Source organism: Pelmatolapia mariae, linkage group LG10_11 (assembly GCF_036321145.2).
Source record: "Pelmatolapia mariae isolate MD_Pm_ZW linkage group LG10_11, Pm_UMD_F_2, whole genome shotgun sequence".
Lineage (NCBI taxonomy): Eukaryota > Metazoa > Chordata > Actinopteri > Cichliformes > Cichlidae > Pelmatolapia > Pelmatolapia mariae.
In genome coordinates this window covers 54,954,138-54,972,023 of record NC_086236.1, presented here as the reverse complement: position 1 = coordinate 54,972,023, position 17,886 = coordinate 54,954,138, and the positions used below count along the sequence as shown (strand labels likewise).

The following is a 17,886-nucleotide window of genomic DNA, read 5'->3' as shown; positions in this document are numbered from 1 at the left end:
TGCACTGAAATAACCTTTTAGTGGAAAAAGAGTGTCATTTCATCTAATCATTTTAATACCTATGTGAGCTGAACATAGACCAAGCTTGCCATAAGTTACACTACATGAATAAGTTAATAAAATGCATGGGATACAGCTCATAAGTTAATTTGACCTTACTTCACAAATGGTAAACTTCACTTGAGGGATTCTTCTGTGACCACAGCTCATCTTTTCATTACAAATCAGGTCAGCCCTTGAATTTCAGTGACATTTAGTGCCACACTGGGACATTTGTTTGACAAATGTGATTGCCCCGGTCAGGGCACTGCACATGATGGCATAAATACACCAAGGTAAGCTTTTACTCTGGCATCTCGGTAGACAAATTGCCCTGATGTGATTTAGAAGAGGAATACAGCATGCTAATACAGTTATATGGTCTCATCCTGCTTCAAACATCTTGGTTGCAACAGTGGCCGGCTGGTCTGTCCCCAACCTGTATCACTGTGCCTCATCTCCAGGCACAGATTCAGCTCTGAAAGGCTTCATTAAGATGGAATGAAAAGCCGAAAAACCCATTGCCACGTCTGAGAAACAGCAAGAGTTCACTGTGTGGTCTGCTTTGCATTTAGACTAACGCAGCACTCAGCAAACGGCTGACTGCTGCGATACTTCCCCCCCCCCCCCCCCCCCCCCCCCCCCCCTAATCCCCTGATAGATGTCCCCCTTACTTTTTTGTCTGAGTGTTGTATCCTAAGAGAACATCAATAGCCTCTCCATCAATGCCAGTTAGGTTTTTTTTTTTTGTGTGTGTGTGTGTGTGCTTTTTCCAATAACAGCAGACATGACAAACCGCTAACCAAGGTTTAAGTTTAAATAAAGAGAGTGACTTAAATATCACTTTTATTTGATCATTTTTTAAATAGTTCACAACTACTGTAAAAATCATATCAGAGTATTAAAACAAAATGAACTACCCCAGTCACAATGCTTGCTACGCTTCATAAAGCCTTACAGTACGTCACCGCATGCACGTTTCAGCATTGCTGTACACAGGCAGTCTAAGATAGAACACAGCAGCACAGGCCACAGACACGACACTCAACATAGTTTCCAGAAGGGTACTCGAGCTTTGTGCATGGCACAGTTCATAACTTTAAGGTTTGTCATTCATACAGTGCTTTGCTACTCTCTGAACAGAGCAAGACTGACAGTTCTTAAGACACCTGCTATGCTGATGAATGCAATGATGATTTACAAAACGGTATTTGACAAAGGTGAAGCATTAGCAGAGTTTCACAAGCATGCGGACACAATATATTAACAGTCTTCATCTTTTGATTGCTTTTGTAGGCTTTATAGACCTGACTACATCTAGGTTATGTCTGAGAAAAGGTCTCCCTTGGCACCGCGACTCAAAGAGTAGCTTATGGAAAATGTCAGCTTATATCAGCACAGTCATTTTCAGCATTTGTGCCCAACACACAGCGGACTACACCTACACTGTTAAGTTTACTGTTGCTGTATATACTGTAAGACAGAAAGACTGGATAAAGAGGTATCAGAGTATGTACAGTAATGATCATAAAACAGACTGCGATTTGAGTTCCTCTCCCTCCCCCCTTTAGCAGCTACAGACTAGTCCAGCCCTTCCCGTGCACCGAGAAAATTAAGGACATAACAGTTTCAAGCCTTCGTGTACAATATATTTCATTTCTCACTGCAGCACAGGAGGGGAAACTGAATCCTGCAGTACTGCGCATTGTTGATGCGTTAAAGCTTTTGCTTGAGTTGCCTGTGCGCCCCAGTGTACAGTCACTGCCGTGTAATTTATAAAGAGCAGTAGAGGATACCTGTAAAAGGTGCTTTGTTTGTTGAGCTACATTACCTGTTAGCTAGTTCCTGAGAAGATTTGGGGATTTATTGAAACCTTGTCCAGACTAAATGTCCCTGTCAGTACAGTACCACCACAAGCTAACAAAGCTGGGTCAACTTCTAGGCTTCAAGCCTCCTGGAGTAACAGTCTCACTCAAAGATTACAAGTGCATAACTCGCTATATATACAGTATATAGTGCACTATAACCACCTCTATCTCCATCCCTACCTTTGTATCTCGACATGGTAATGAGAGGACACAGTACGAACGTTGTTTTGACAGTAATAAGTAAACTGATAGGTTACATGCTTTGATAGTGACAGCTGCTGTCGTGGTTTTAGTAATCCCAGATACATGCAAATGCTGTGCACTGTCATTCACACTGCAGTAGAATACCTCGGGCCATCGCTCTGGATGTCCTACTGCTTGTTATTCTCAACAGTAACTGGGTCAAGATTAATATGCCTCTGTTCCAGCTACTGCTTCTCTGCAACATCGTCCACTGGTACGCGATTGAGGCTCTCAGCTGTTGCGTTGAAAGGCTGGTTCGGGTCCAGTCGGGTATGTTGTGGAGGCCAGTCCAAATCCTTCTCGTTAAGACAGCGTGCAGTCTTCCTTTGCATTTCCAGTGTGCGGATTTTCACCTTCAAAGACTCAAGCTATAACTTCCGGGGAGATATGTGGCATCTCAGCAGCAATACAGATGAGTTTTATGTATGTTTTTATATTTCTAGGTTTTGTTCTTTCTTTCATAACAGAATCATTGGCAGCCTCCTTCAGAGTTTTTGCTTGGAGCATTGTTGTCTTTTCTTTTCTTTTTTCTTTCTTTCTTTTTTTTTTTTTTACATGTTAAGTCCCAAGCAAATAACACACAAAGGAGCCACAGCACTGTCCAGACAACTCCTCAAGTAAAGTACTTGCAGTTTGTTGAGTCAATAGAACAGTATCTTGTGCACTTGAGGTGACCATATGACCTACAAATCATAAGAAAAACGTTTTCAGGTCAAGTTCACACCTACATCTTTTCATGCAGTGCACGGTTGTGTACCCAAATGCTGTATGCTTACCCTGGAAGATATGAATTACATGTCTGGTATCCAAAGTCTTTTCCATCACACTCCTCAGCCCCTTCATAGCGGTATCCGTCTCCACAGTAGGCATGTTTACACTCTATGGTAACATGAAACAGCAGGGGCACAGGGGGGTCATGTTATATGTGCACAGCAAAGTACAGCTAATGAACTATAAAAGGACCGGTAACATAGATGCATGACTTACTGACGCAGCCATCGGTGACAACTCTGTTTTTGTCATCACACTCCTCCCCGGTGGAGATCTGCACTATGCCGTCCCCACAGTAACCTTCATCATCGGGGGCATTTTCCATGGACTGGTAGGGCGTCATCTGGAATGGAAAGGTCTTTTGCAGAATTTAAAACATGTGAACATAAAAGGAAAAGGCTGTTTGAAAGTCACCATCTATTTTTTTTAGGGACACATTGCATTGTTGCTAGATGCATTTATACCTGGATTGGCAGCCAGCCATCAATGTCTTTGAAATAGAGAGATCTCTGGTCTTTACGGAATGCAAGAGCGTTATCTGTGCGGAGGCGCTCCAGTTCCTCCTCGTTGCTCACCACAAATATCTAAATAAAAGGCAAAATAATAGGGTTCAGTGCATTTTAGAACTTTATGAAATAACACTGAAGACCATCATTTGTCATCCCAGCTGGTAACATTTGTCTGCAAGCATTATCTATCTCTCCTGTAAGTGTACTTTAACCTTCCTTTTATCTTTCAAGCTTATTTATTTCCAGTTGTGGTCTAAAGTTTAAGAAGTTTAATAGATTTATCACAGGCATGATGCTTTTAATGATATCTTTGAACTGTTCTTTTTCCGGATTGGAATGATTGTACAAAATCTTTTTTTTTTTTTTTTTTTTTTTTGTATTTTGTATTTTCTCTAATCCACTCAGAGCCAAAAGTATAAATAAAGGTCAAATATATACTTCTAACTTGATCCCTAACTTCTCGTTAGTTATCATGATTGACCTCAAAAAGGAGTTTCTCTTCGCTGTCTTTGTTTGATAGCAATCACTGGATTGACCAATACTTGGAACAATAGGAAAATCCAAGGAATTTTGTGAATATCTTAAAAGGAGACTTTTAGATTTATACAAGTTAGGAAGGTCTCTTGAAGCCATTTTTAAGCCACTGCAGATTTTAAGATTATCAGTTCAAACAACTGTACATAGGCACACCTTATTTGGATGTGTCACTGCTTTGTCCAAGAAACCAAATGTCATCTGCAAAAAAGTTTTATGGTCAGATCAGATAAAGATTGAGCTATTTGGCAAGAATACCAAAAGGTATGTTTGGAGGAGTAAAGGTGAGGCTTTCAAAACTAAAAATACTGTACAGGCTGTCAAGCATGGTGGTGGTAGCATCATGCTGCAGGGCTGTTTTACTGCCAGTGGTACTGGTAAATTGCACAAAGTGGATGAATTTTTTTTTTAGCTCAAATCAAGAGCTGAAACAGCCTTCCTAAAGCCATTAAAGGTCTATGTTGTACAATCACTCCACCCTGGAAAAAGAAGACGGCAATCATTTAACGCACTGCCGTCATTTAATGCACTTCCAGAAAGCATTCGTTTGCAAAAGGTCAGTTATTAAAAAGCTACAATTACCATGGCATTGATGCCTATGATGAGCTGATGTAAACTTCTGACCACAACTGTATTACCCTTTGAAACTCTTTACATTTTAATTTGGTGGATTTTTCAGTGATTTCACAGATGATTATATATTTGACTGCAAACCATTCATCTCTCACCGCTGGCACTTTGAGATAATTTCCTGTAGAGGCATAATTTTCAAATGGAGGACTACTCAAAGAGCTGCAGCTACACTTTCCAGGAGGCCCTGGTGGACCGCGCGCACCCTTTGCCCCAACCATGTAGACTCCTGAATATACAGGAAGAGGGGGAGAAAAAAAGGAAGGATAAACAAACAGTGGGTCTATATTTAGTCCAAAGTGACAGAATATAGCAGCATTAATGAGTTGTGTACAGCCTACACAAGCTGATATAAATACCACATGTCAGTCTAGCGTCTTTGATTTATCAATCAAGAAGCAAACACAATCAGGATAATTCATACAGGAACTTGATCAAGATAACAAATGTCATCTTGATGATGTGCTGACATAATATTTGTAAAACTGTAGGCTTGCCATCTGTCAATCCATTTTAGCCACATGATGTCATGCTGAGAGAATCCTGTTTCAGCTTGGGGGGATTAGATTTCTCTGGTGCTAAATAAGACTACTGGTGTTACCTCGTACAGAGTTTTAAAGTGGGTTTCCTTTACTCACCGGGCTGCGAGCTTTCCCTTCTCACTTTCAGCACAAGTTTTCACACGCTCACAATGGAAAAAACACATGACCATCCAGAAACTAAATCTCTCCAGCAAACACTTAATTACAACCACAGTTCTCAAGAGTTTTAAATCTACTTTGGGATGTCACCTGTTGCAGGTGGACCAGGAGGGCCGGGGTGGCCTGGAGGTCCCTGTGGGCCCACTGGCCCTATAGGACCAACGCTTCCTGTGTCTCCTTTCAGTCCCTTAAATTCAAAACAGTGCAGGGTCATTTCCTTACACCACATGTCAAAAAGTACAACTGTCTTGCTATCACTACTGTAAAACAGTGCAACCACATGCCCATAAACTCCTCACCTGCTTGCCTCTCTTCCCCGGTCGGCCAGTGGGTCCTCTGTTTCCTGAGGTTCCAGGTTCTCCTTTTGGACCCATTTCACCCTCAATAACAGAAATATATAATATATATATATCAGAAAAATTCTGAATTCAAATACATGAATTTAATTGGTTAGCTGGTTAACATTGTAAGGCAGAACCCTTACTGGCTTGAATGAGGATTACTCACTTTTTGTCCAAGCATTCCTGGGAAACCTATTGCACCCTGCGAGTGAGGAAGAGTACGTAACATGAATTCAGAATTCTTACAAAGTGCATATACAATTTTCCTGATACACTCTCCCCACCTTGTCTCCTTTCATCCCATTCTCGCCACGGTCACCTCGGGAACCCTGACAGAGCAGATTACATTCATTTAGTTTACTGTCAAAGTTGTTAATCAATAAATCCTACGGTATTTACAGCTGAATGGTGCCACTTACCTTTTCCCCTTTATACCCAGGTAAGCCCTAGGATTAAAGATTTAAAACAAACATGAAACACGATGAAACAAAACTCACTAAAGATCACTAAAGAGCATATGTAAAATGTTACCCTCGGCCCAATTGGTCCTCTGGATCCAGGCAAACCCATCAGCCCCGGGTCACCTTTCTCACCCTGACACAAAGGTAAACATGAATGACGTGAATGAGCTTTTGTCTTTGAACGCAACATAAAATAAGAAATGTCATATGCGGACATTGAACGTTAAAGGTTCTTTTATTACGTTTACAGTCAAGCATTCACCAAAGGAAAGGCTGTTTGCATGTTACATAACTGGTAATCCAGGGTTTTATTTTATTTGACTGCAAATCAGACTTGTGTAATAAACCATTCTGGTTCTTATTGGTCTCATATATTGACATATTTTATAGGATCTACATTATGACTTACTCACTTTGGCCCCACTTGGTCCTGACCACCCTGTTGGTCCTCTTCTCCCAGGAAGTCCAGGAGGGCCTGTCCGACCCTGACAGGAGACATAACTGTTTTTTAAGTTAATGAAATCAGAGCCTTTTATGCCTGTTTGAATATATATATATTTATATATATATATATGTATATATATATATATATAATGCATTTGCTGCATTAGCTGACGGCCAGCTCACTACAGCATTTTTCAGACACTGCTGCACATGTAGGGGGAGAATTGCTTTAACGAGCCCTGTCACTTTGCTCTCTTTAATTAAATGATGGGCTGTATATAGAACAGGAGTCTGTGCTTGTGGGAAATAAAATGATTAATAACCTGGCTGAAACACTAAGCTAAATTGCTCTGCGGTGCTGCAAAGCTGCTCAGTCAGGCCGCTTGCAAAGTGAAGCTCCCCCATTGGACAGCTTTGATTCATTTAGGAGGACGCTACTCTTCTACCTGTGTTCATCACATAGTGTGTCCCGAGCTTTCAATAAAGCTTTACGTTAGGAGAAGGAGGACCGTCTGACAGGCTAGCCTGATGCGGAATGTTGATAGGGAAGCAATATGCTCTGCTTCGGTGAGAGAAACAGACTGAGAGCATGTAAAGTCCCTCAGCCACGAAAACAGCCTGTCTCAGCAGTCCTGCACCCATTTGCCTCCTGTCAGTGTGTCTGTTCTGCCTCCTGTCAAGGTTGTATATCCTCACAATTTCGGGATGTACACAAGCAGACACTGGCAGCACTGTGACTTACAGCGAGCGAGCAGGCGGAGGCATTGTATCTCATTTTTTGAGTAAATCCACTTAGCAAAGAACATGGAGTGATTAATGGAGACTCTCACCTTTTGACCAGGTCTTCCTATTTCTCCCTGACAACAGGATGTGGAGGAGGGGACAAGGACGGCAGTCATTTAATGCACTTCCAGAAAGCATTTGTGTGCAAAAGGTCAATTGCACTTCAGCTTATTAGAATAATAAGCAGATAGTCTAGTTTTATCTAATTTTAATAAGTACACTCCTTACCTTTTCTCCTTTAGGCCCTGCTATCCCAGGTAATCCAGGGGGACCCTAATGAACATAAAAAGAAAACATTAGATTTGTGCTATACGCTCCTAAATCACAGAGATAGCCATCTAAATTCATTTTATTGTCCACAGCATCCCACCACAGAGCTGTTCTGTTTCTGGAAGCCGCAGTTTCAATTAGCTAAAGGCTGAGTGGCCACTATTGATTTAAAAGCTGCCTTGTGGGCCTCCTTTGATAAAGAGAAATGCTGCTGCGGTTCGGTCTCTGATGAGCAACCACAGCAAAAGCTTTAACAATCAGTTGGTAAATCTGCTTTCACTTATGAAATGCTGAAACACAGTGGAGAACAGTGGAACAGGTTGGGTTATGAGGGCCTTTTGAACCAAAAGGTCTTTGTATCTTTCAATCACTAGAGAACACAAACACCTGGACACAAGCATGTTTTGGTGAGCCCTGGAATTTACGCGACCCAGTACTCGTTTCCAAGCAGACAGCTCTTCAGACGGTTTCTGAGAATGATGTGTGGGACACTGGCAGCCAGTGGAAAAAGGCTATTTGTGTCTCAGCTAAAAGTGGAGCGTTAATGGGTTGCTGTGTTGCATGGGCCAGAGAAATCCCCATCTCCTGCTATACAGGAACTATCAAGTTGGAGAAGACATGCGGTTAATATGTAGTTGGGGTACTAATTTTTAACACCTTAAAACTACGTAGACTCCAACATGAAACAGAGACTGACGCTTTAGTTATAGTGGTGATGAATCCTGTTACATTATGAGAGATTTATTGGAAGAGTCCAGTAACAGTGGCATGGTTCCAGATACAAAAGGATAGCCATGATGTTTTAGGAATAGCCTGGTTTCCCACCTGAGGTCCTGGGGGGCCAGGAGGCCCCGGAGGGCCTGCGGGGCAAGACGAAACTTTATTGTTATTGTCCACATCAGACTCGCGACCATCACGGGAATTTCCATCATTCTGTAAAATATAAATAAAGATGCAATTCGATGACTTCTTCGGTCTTGACAACATTTGTAAGAGCAGGTTTTCTGATATTCATTCAGTTGTTGACATAAAATTCGAGAGACTCTTGACCAGGGGTCAAAAGGCTGTAAGAAATGTGGTGTTTTTGGATATAAATCAAGGACATGTCAACAGTTAGATATTCACAATAGAAAGTCACATGACTTTGACTCACATGAGGGTAGAGGCGCCAAAGTGAAGGGGGTGGAGGAAACAGCGGTGGTGGAGGCGGACTCACTAAACAGCATGGGTTGAACCTCTTCTGCTGATCCCGGGATCTGAGAGCTGCGCAAGGTGGGCATGCAGTCACAAATTAAACAGGGTATCAAAGGTATATGAAGCCAGGAAGTTTTTCTGTGTTGTTTTAACTTCTGCACCCGCGCTAATGAATGTAAGATGAGAAAAACTTCATTTACGACAAATTAAGGTGGGACAGATTAAAAATTAGACAAACTGAAACAATTACAGCATGCTGGAGCAGCACAAGCAACAGAGAAACAGGTGCAAACTATCAAATCATGACACCCATCCAGCAGAATTCCTAGCGCTGGACGGATATGAAGCCCATGTGCCTCTCACTGAAGAGCCGGAGCTGGTCTCGCTATTTATAGAGGCCTTTCCAACCTACCTCATGGACAACAAGAAAATAAAAACAAGGGTATTATCATGAGTGCCACGTGAATCTCAAATTGAGACTTTCAGAATCCATGCTTTTGCAGCTCAAATCCACCAGCTCCTGTGCATGCACAGTACTGTACAGTACAGTATACAGTATTCAAGCTCAGGATTAAAACGGTCTTACCTGCTGGGAATGAATCAAAGTTGTCCAGAAAAGAAGGCTGAGCCAGGCCATAACAAAACCACAATGGCAGATACAGTCCAAGTGTTAGAAGAGTCATGCTGCTCCGGATAGTTGCCTGACTTTATTTCTGATCCACAGCAGCTCTCACGCTGTCTTTTTCCACTCCCTCTCTTCTCACTGTCCTCTCTCTCTGCTCCCCTCCCTCTGCGTTCACTCTGCTGTGTCTCCTTTACGCCCTCAGAAGAGGGTACGCTGACCAATACCCATTAAATCTTTCCTCTGCATCAGTGTGCACTAAAATTACAGGAGACAGCCTGCCAGCTGCTCCTGGTGCCAATATTAGATCTCTACTACTGCAGTGGGGGGGCTTTTGTTATTGTCTCTCTTCAGGGAAAGTTGTGAGACTCCCTGTGTGCTTTTCTGCAAGACATGCTGAGAGCATTCTGAATGAAGATGTCAATATGTTACAACTTTCTTAGATGTATCAGTCTACAGTCTAATTATGTTTAGATTAATGTGTTTTTTTGTGATGAAGTACACTGTGCATCAAGTTATTTAGTACACAATATACTGCTGTGGCAAGTCTTTTACAAAATGTCAAGTGTCTGCATTTCCAAAGGACCTAGAAAAACAGATTACATCACTTCTCAGCAGCACTTTAAGATAAATTATGCTTTTTTCTTTATATAAATCACAAAAGCAATCATGTCAAGCTTGCAACTTAACAGATACAAAACCAATGCAATTTTCTATCAAATAATTTTAGCTTGCATTGCTTTTTTGTTGCACATTTAGGATTTTTCATACAAGTTGTGGAAAAGGATACAAAACTTATGGAAATTAGAAAAATCCTGTTGATTTCATCTAAAGTTTCCCCATTACTGACAAATCTCTACATTCAAATGTAAACATTAGCTGGTTCATTTGCAAAAAGAAACAAAATTTGTCAAATGCGTTTATTTTTCTCCTTTTCTCCAGATTTTGGTCTTTTCAGACACTTTTCTCCCCTTTACATTTAATTTTATTACATTTCATTAATGTAGGCAATACTCAACAGGGCAACTCACAGTTGCAGTTGCAGGGAAAAAATGACATAAAGAAACAGCATGCACTCTGTGTGAAATGTTTTATTGTCGTCATATTTTTCATATTAATTCACAGTATAGTAATAGCAAAATATTAGATGAATTAATGGAAACAACCAGAAAAACAAAAGCAGTTTGATATTTTCCAGGAGAAAACCGTCACTGCTGTCACGCTCTGGAAATCTACAGGTTGGAACGTGTGAGCCAAGGAAACTCCTGCAAACAGACAACACAGTGTTTATATTAGTCTTTAAATGAAAGAGCTATACCGTGTAATAAGATCTAGATGAATATTGTACTGTAATGGAGATCTAAGCAGTAAAACAGAGGTTTTTCCAGGTAATAAAAATGAACTAAAAGTTTTCTTCAAATTTTCAAAACTAAATCTTGTCAGCTTCAAGTCTGACAGGAATGAATTAAAGTTGGGTGTCGAAAGGTGAAGGCGCAACACTAAAAGTCAGGGACAAGTTTTTCTGCTGGCACAGCCGTGGAGCTCAGCGCTGTGGATACATTACTCAATACAACCTTCAACCGTGTCTGCAAAAGGTTGCGTGGATACGTTCAACATAAACACGGAGGGCCATGCTTTCTAATTATGGGAGCCCTGAAATAGAAAGGTCAGGTTGGTGTTAGGTGGAGGGATTGTGAGTGGAATACAACAGTTCTGGTGCACCTGGAGCAGGAGGATTACGGCTCGGCAAGGCATGTCAGTAACATAGCCCTCAAAGGATGAGGAAGAGTCAAGTAAACATGAAGCTGTTTATTGTATGCAAAGCAGAAACCAAAGAAACACTGGATTAAATCAGGCTTGGCTTTACTGCTGTGTCTGCCGGTGTCACTCAGTCTCTTTATGCCTTCTGTGGTGCACCAGGACCAAATACTAAAAACATTCTGTGATCTGATTTGTGGCCTTTTGTCATATAGTACCGTTTATAGTCTGCAAGGACACAGGGCTGCAAGGGTGTAAAACATGCGATGAGATGAGATTTCTGATATGAGTGATATATGTCAAGTCTTTATTCCAGACTGTGTTAACATGTTCAAATGTCCGGACCGCCTTAGACCCTCCATGTTTTTCCAGAGTACGGCAAACGCTCGACAGCGCAGAAGTCCAGATATTTGAAAGAGCCATGGAGATGCTCTGACTATGGTAGGAGTTGTTATTACAACCCTGACCACAAGGTGGAGCATTATTTTTCTAGAGTTGCCTGTGCATGTAGAGAATTTTACTCCAGGTGCACCTGGGAGACGCTTACCCTCAAGTCTGTCTGGCAGGCAAGACGTGGTTAATGTTGTTGCATACTTTATAAACATGCAGACTCTATAAACATGTGTTCCTAACAGTTGTAGTTACCTGCTGCTTCCTGTCTGAGGAAGGGTCAATGAGCACATTGATGAGACTTGGTCTCTCCCAGTCACTCAGGCTAAGCTGTAAGGCACCGCGCAGCTCCTCCACCGTCCTCACCAGCAACCCTCGACCTCCGAACGCCTTCATCACCTCATCATAGCGAGCGTCAGGTAGAAGGGACACGGGAGGGGCCCTACAATGTGACGATGTAAGACAACTTTTGCTATGTCATAACATAAGACATCAATAAAAACTATCAGTGAATTCACTTTATGATAAGTTTCTCAAAAGTGTCTCACTCACACAGAGGTCAGCTCTCCCATTTGTTTCATTGCTTTCCATGTTTCAGAATCTACTCCGCTGTAAATGCCGTTATTATTGACCACAATAACAACCACGGGTAGGCTATACCTGATTTACAAAACACAAGGAGAAGAATGTGAAGTCAATAGACGGTTAAACTGCAAATACTGAATAGAAACACTGGAATCAATTCACCTGCACATGGTCTCAACCTCCATACCAGAAAACCCAAAGGCACTGTCTCCCTCCACACAGACGACCCTTCGGCCGGTGTTCTGGCTCGCCTCCACAGCAGCTGCTGCGATAGCAAACCCAAGGCCTACTCCCATTGTTCCAAAGGTGCCTGCATCCAGTCTGAACATCATCAAGATTAGTTTACAGCAATCTAATAGATATACATTAACTTATAGTTTAGTCTAAATTGATTTGTTAGCATAAAAACAACAACAACAACAACAAAAAAAAGTCAGTGCGCTTGACTGGCTTACCTGTGTCGAGGTAGGTAGTTATTTAACATGGTGCGTCCGATGTCCATTGTGTTTGCACCCTCACTGACAATGATGCAGTCATGTGGCAGCAGCTGGGAAATATGATGAAACACTGTGTAGTAGTTCAAGGGCACTGTAGACTGTAGAGCAAGTGCCTATTGGCAAGAAACACAAAAAACAGAGACAACATCTAAATGGATTAAATATATAATTTAATGTCATCGGCAGGCTGATACAGTGTAACCATGCACAGAACAACAATGTAAGCTTTCCGTTGGTGGTCCAAATTCTAAGGAAGGATTAGAAGAACTTTGGTGAAACCCACCTTTGATATTTTTGCATTAGCAGCAATCTTGCTCTTTAACGTGCTCCACCACTCAGCGTTAGAGGGGTATTTCCAACCATCTCTACGGTCACACATTAGCAGCTGAAGAAAAAAAAAGACACTACTATTACAGTTGAATGTTACTGTACTCGTGTCACTGATATAGAGAATAAAGTCAAGCTAAAAAGACAGCACAAGACGTATCAAAGAAATCATCTGGTCCTTACCTGGTCTTAAAATTTGGTAGATGCAACCTCAGAGGAAGAACAACCCCATGACATTTAACACAATGTAATCGTAATAAAATGCAAAAGCAGTCTTGTGAATGTCCTCACTGTTTCCATAGGAACTGAGAGAGAACGTAGAAGCCAGGTGCTGCTAATCAAATGCATTTGATTAACTGATCATCAGCAAGTGTGAGCATCTCTGTAAAACCAGAAGTTCTGACAGTTTGCTGGTCTGAAGCAATTGGTCGTGCGTGAACACAATGCCGAGGAGGAAAGACGTCAACACCAATCTTAGCAAATGTTGCTGTCCATTAATCTGGGAATGATTATAAGGCCATTTGCAAACAATTTCAAGTCCATCATCCTACTGTGAGGAAAATTATTCACAAGTGGAAATCTTATTAACAAATTCACCCCAAGGTCAGACCATGCAGCGCTCAGAGAAACTGCAAAAAACCCAAGAAGTACATCTCAGGCCTCAGTTAACATATTAAATATTAAATTCAAACTCCTCTGTATATGAAATATGACTTAGAAACCTGCTTTGTTTTTACCATGACTGTATATTTGTGAAAGGGATCTGTTTTGCTTTTTTCAGACATATTTTTGTCGCATATTTTAGTCTGAAAATTCAGTGAGAGGAGCAAAGAAAATATAAAAACAAACAAAAAACTCTGAACAAAAGTGTTCAGACCTCACTGTCGTGCAAGTAAGGCTTAAAAACCAATGAGTAAAGAAGCCATTAAGAGCTTCACAAGTATATCCAGATCTTATGCTATGGTGAACTATCTATGAGAGAAAAACATAGCTCTACACAGGTTCTTACCATTAGCGCAAATGTTGATGAAACAGGTTTGCTTTTGATTCCTAAATTAACGTTATGGGAAAGACATCAAAGAGAAAGATGAGCCAATGGGCTGAGTTGCTGAAAATGTACCTGAGTGGCAACAGCACTGATATCTCCAAGGAGAGCAACAGCTGGCCTCACATTATTGCCCATCTCCTCAGCACAAAGGTCAACCTGCAAACAGATCACAGTGGGGTTATATCATTACAGCTTTTGCAGCACCAGATTTGGCAGAACTAACTCTCTCATGACAATACAAAAGATTAACAACCAAACAGACTACAAGCTTTAAACCAGATCTTTTAACGCTGATTTTTCTCAAACCATAAACTCAGTCATTTACATACCTGAATGATCTTAACATTAGGGTTAAATCTAGGTGGAAGACCAAAATGGAGCATCCAATTGAGCCTGGCTCCAAACAGAAGTATGACATCAGCCTGGAGAAGAGCTCTGGGTAACAAGGAAAAAAATACATCAAAAGAGGTCAAACAATGGATTCTCATTAAACAAGACTAAAAATTTTAGATCCTGACTGGTTAGAAGATCCAGAATTTAGGAGCCAGATAGATGACCATGACACAAATGTTTGTTTGCCATCTAAACATGTACTGTCAACTATTCTTGGCCTAAAAAATATAGAAATAGAAATCTGGTGGTCCAATCAGCTGAATAAATGGGGTATAATAGAAGAAGCGTTGATATGTCAGACAGAAGGGGACAAAACTTCATGCCACTTCTCCCTTAGGCAGAATGTTTTTCGATCCTGTAATGCATATAGAAGGTGAATTTTGTCTTTTAGCTAAAAACACATTCAAAATAGGAGCTGCACTCACAACACATCCGTCTGTCTGGATGTTAGACTGTTTTCTTTTTTGAAAAATCTGACCGTCGCTTTTAAAAAACATAAGTACTTTTATAAGTGTATTATTATACACTTACCTAACACTTCATTAGGTACACCAGTTCAACTGCACATTAATATCTAACCAGCCAATCAGTTGGCAGCAGCTCAATACATCAATACAATCACCAAAATTGTAAAAATGTTGCCCAGTCTGATGAGTCTGGATTTCTGCTGCAACATTCAGATGGCAGGGTCAGATTTTGGCACATACAGCACAAAGGCATCGATCCATCCGGCCTTGTTTCAACTGTTAATGTCAACTGAGCATTGATTAAACCCCAAAGCCTGCATGAGTATTGCTGACCATGTCCTTGCCTTCTACTTCAGGAAGATTAAAACACACCAAAGTTACAGAGTTCTGCTGGACTACTCTATTAAAGAGAGCTCTACAGATTGTTACAACTTTGTCTGGTTACTACCAGGTGTGACTGTGCAGTGTGAGGCTTACCTTGAGCGTGCAGCAGCCACACAGTTAGCATGATCATCAGGAAGAACCCCTTTTCCCATCGGGGTGGGCAGGAAGGGAAGGCCACTCATTTCAATAAACTCCCTCAGCACAGTCTCTGCTCTGCCATAGGCTGCTCCTATTGGGGGAAAAACACAGGTTGGTTAGGCTTAGTTAATTTGAAAAGAGGTGGCAGTTGCTTCTTTTGTTTCAGTTACCTTTGCCGATGATGACTAAGGGTGTCTTGGCTGCTTTTAAGACAGATATGGCTTCTGTGACTGAACCCTGGTCAGCCAAACTCACTGGTGGAGGTGGACAGCAGGACACTTCTCTGAGGGAGAGACACACTTCTCTGAGAGTCTGTACACCTGATGTTTAACGAGTGACACTGTGCATAAAAATGTTTGTCTTTTTTTAATCCAAGAATGACAACAAACCTAACTTTGCTCCTCTCCACTTTATCATTAACCATGTCGCCTGCAATATCCACATAACAAGCACCTGGGCGCCCATAGATGCTTGTGCGGACCGCCTGTGAGCAATCAAATACCAGAAAACTTTACACAGACGTGATAAAAATAGTCATTAGTAGTTCATCCAGATCTGTTCGATACATTACAAGAACAAAAGAACAAAACAGACAGTGTGAGGGCATTGTTGTACAACCTTCTCTATCACTGAGGGGATGGCTTCTAGACTACTGGGTCTCGCTGAAAACTTGCTGTACAGGCGGCATGCTTCCACCTAGTAACATGGAGAAACAGAATCAGCGTAAAGAAGCGGTGTCAGGCAAAAATCCACATCGAGACACGTGTTACCTGAGGAAACTCCTGAAAGGCTCCTGCAGTTTCCTGATTTCGATCCGAAGACCCTCCGATAACAACCACCGGCCTGTGCAAAGCCAGCATCACTTCATAAACACCTTGTAAGTTGTACAGTACACAGCAGTGGTTATGGAGTCATACCAGCAGTTCATGTTGGCATTGGCCATTCCACCCAGGGCATGGATGAGCCCAGGTCCAGAAACCACAAGACAGGCCCCTGGTCTGGATTCAGATAACCACAGGAAACAGCAACATGTGAATAACAGTGCTGGGCATCAGCTGTTCACCTTATTCGGTACAGAATTAGATTTTACCTCCCAGTAATGTATCCGACGGCAGACGCTGCATAGCACGCCTGTTATGCGACAGAAATTATTTGATGTCAGCATGGCAGTGCAATGCTTTTGTTAGGGATTACAAAGGTTGTACAAAACAACGAGTTACCGCTTGTTCGTTGCGCATTCCTACGTATCTGATTCCTGCAGCCTGAGCAGCCATGGCCACTTCGATTATCGGAACTCCAACTATCCCAAACATGTAGTCCACTTTCTGCAGGGAGATTGGTTGAACGTTGGATTGAACAAGTTTTGTAAAAAAGTAGCATTATTAATTGGAGGGGGAACATGCACTCATGAAAAGTTTAGTGATCCTGACCACACCGCACTTGGACTTTGACACATTGCTCAACAGTTACATCTGAGCAAAGACACAAACGCTTGTCAGGGAGAATATTTCTGCTGGAGTGCTACATGTTTGCAGACGACGTCATTCCTACCTGAGCCTTTAGAGACTCAGCGATGAGCTGAGCTCCTGTCACTTCGTCCATGACCGTGAGGAGACAGCAGGCAGCGCAATGTCAAACCGCACTGTCACAAACCATAAGGTGAGGCTGAACTGCAACTTGAGCAAGTTTGCATCAGAGCCCTTGAGCAAAGGTCTCTGCTTGGTTTGTTTTTGGACCTGCATCCGCCCCCTTACTTCCACTTCCGAGTTACGAGCCAATCACGGGAGCCAATGCGTGTGACCTCACGTCCTACCGAGAAGTGCAAAAAGAAATTCAGTTGTGTAGACTAGATACTATCTTTTATTTAGTTATTTCTAATAAATATTAGAATCTAGAGTTTAAGCATAGACCTTGTAGTCGGTCTTTGGTTTAATGCATCATTTTAAATAAATTAATAAATATGGACGGAACAGAATCATGCAGCTCTTTTCATTGGCTGCCAGTAACATTTCTACACCATAAAAACAGCAGTTGTATGATTTCTATATTTGTATTACAGAATAAAAAACAAAAGTATAACTAATAATAATTGAATGATGGTAAACCAACAGGCCCCTGAACTGCTCACTGCCTCATCAGAAATAGTCTCAGTGGAAAGGTGGATGTCAAAAAGTCATTCTTAAAAGTGAGAAACAGTAAGAATAGGCTGCGGTATGCCAAATTACACAAGAACTGGACTGTAAATCAGTAGCAAAAGTCTTATAGAGTGATGAATCGTCATCAGTATTTACAGAGGTCAGGAGAAAGGTACAACAGTGTCTACAGCCACCTGTAAAACACAGTGTCTCTGACATGGTTTGGTCCTGCATTTCTGACAGCGGTGTTTGGGATCTTGTCAAAACTGATGACATTATGAACACAGAAAAGTGACTTTCAAGCTCATTAGAATTATGCAAACTCTGTTTTTACCTTATATACTATATTTCCAT

The 17,886-nt window shown here is 41.5% G+C and overlaps 2 protein-coding genes across 3 annotated transcripts; both read right to left on the bottom strand.

Annotated features, from left to right (window-relative positions):
• Positions 1–937: 937 nt before the first annotated feature.
• colq (collagen-like tail subunit (single strand of homotrimer) of asymmetric acetylcholinesterase) lies at positions 938–9,526 on the bottom strand. 2 transcript variants are annotated; one of them, XM_063486396.1, is made up of 17 exons: positions 9,375–9,526; positions 8,748–8,857; positions 8,420–8,527; positions 7,553–7,597; positions 7,372–7,398; positions 6,511–6,582; positions 6,168–6,230; positions 6,056–6,082; positions 5,921–5,965; positions 5,803–5,838; positions 5,595–5,675; positions 5,386–5,482; positions 4,693–4,823; positions 3,386–3,505; positions 3,138–3,279; positions 2,927–3,029; positions 938–2,833 (listed from the first exon to the last, which is right to left on the bottom strand). In XM_063486396.1, exons 1-17 carry the CDS (start codon positions 9,469–9,471, stop codon positions 2,764–2,766), a joined length of 1,374 nt encoding a protein of 457 aa, XP_063342466.1. In that variant the 5' UTR covers positions 9,472–9,526; the 3' UTR covers positions 938–2,763. The 2 variants fall into 2 exon arrangements, with proteins under 2 accessions (XP_063342466.1, XP_063342467.1); XM_063486397.1 differs by having other exon boundaries at positions 3,138–3,264.
• A 941-nt stretch (positions 9,527–10,467) lies between these two features.
• On the bottom strand, positions 10,468–17,135 carry hacl1 (2-hydroxyacyl-CoA lyase 1). Its single transcript, XM_063485949.1, has 17 exons — positions 16,949–17,135; positions 16,618–16,722; positions 16,488–16,528; positions 16,315–16,395; positions 16,168–16,240; positions 16,016–16,093; positions 15,787–15,881; positions 15,568–15,680; positions 15,353–15,488; positions 14,345–14,450; positions 14,088–14,171; positions 12,924–13,025; positions 12,599–12,753; positions 12,306–12,464; positions 12,111–12,218; positions 11,814–12,000; positions 10,468–10,675 (listed from the first exon to the last, which is right to left on the bottom strand). The coding sequence occupies exons 1-17, from the start codon at positions 16,997–16,999 to the stop codon at positions 10,643–10,645; spliced, it is 1,707 nt and encodes a 568-aa protein (XP_063342019.1). The 5' UTR covers positions 17,000–17,135; the 3' UTR covers positions 10,468–10,642.
• Positions 17,136–17,886: the final 751 nt, after the last annotated feature.

Bases quoted from the DNA above. Each gene is read 5' to 3' on its own strand.
- colq (XM_063486396.1), bottom strand. From the start codon at position 9,471: ATGACTCTTCTAACACTTGGACTGTATCTGCCATTGTGGTTTTGTTAT. The intron at 7,399-7,552 runs GTAAGGAGTGTA...TCCTGTTGTCAG, and splicing joins CAGGGCCTAAAGGAGAAAAG to GGAGAAATAGGAAGACCTGG. The intron at 6,083-6,167 runs GTAACATTTTAC...CTTTAATCCTAG, and splicing joins GAGGACCAATTGGGCCGAGG to GGCTTACCTGGGTATAAAGG.
- hacl1 (XM_063485949.1), bottom strand. From the start codon at position 16,999: ATGGACGAAGTGACAGGAGCTCAGCTCATCGCTGAGTCTCTAAAGGCT. The intron at 12,001-12,110 runs GTGAGTGAGACA...GTCACATTGTAG, and splicing joins ATGGGAGAGCTGACCTCTGT to GGCCCCTCCCGTGTCCCTTC. The intron at 10,676-11,813 runs GTAACTACAACT...GTCTGTTTGCAG, and splicing joins CCTCAGACAGGAAGCAGCAG to GAGTTTCCTTGGCTCACACG.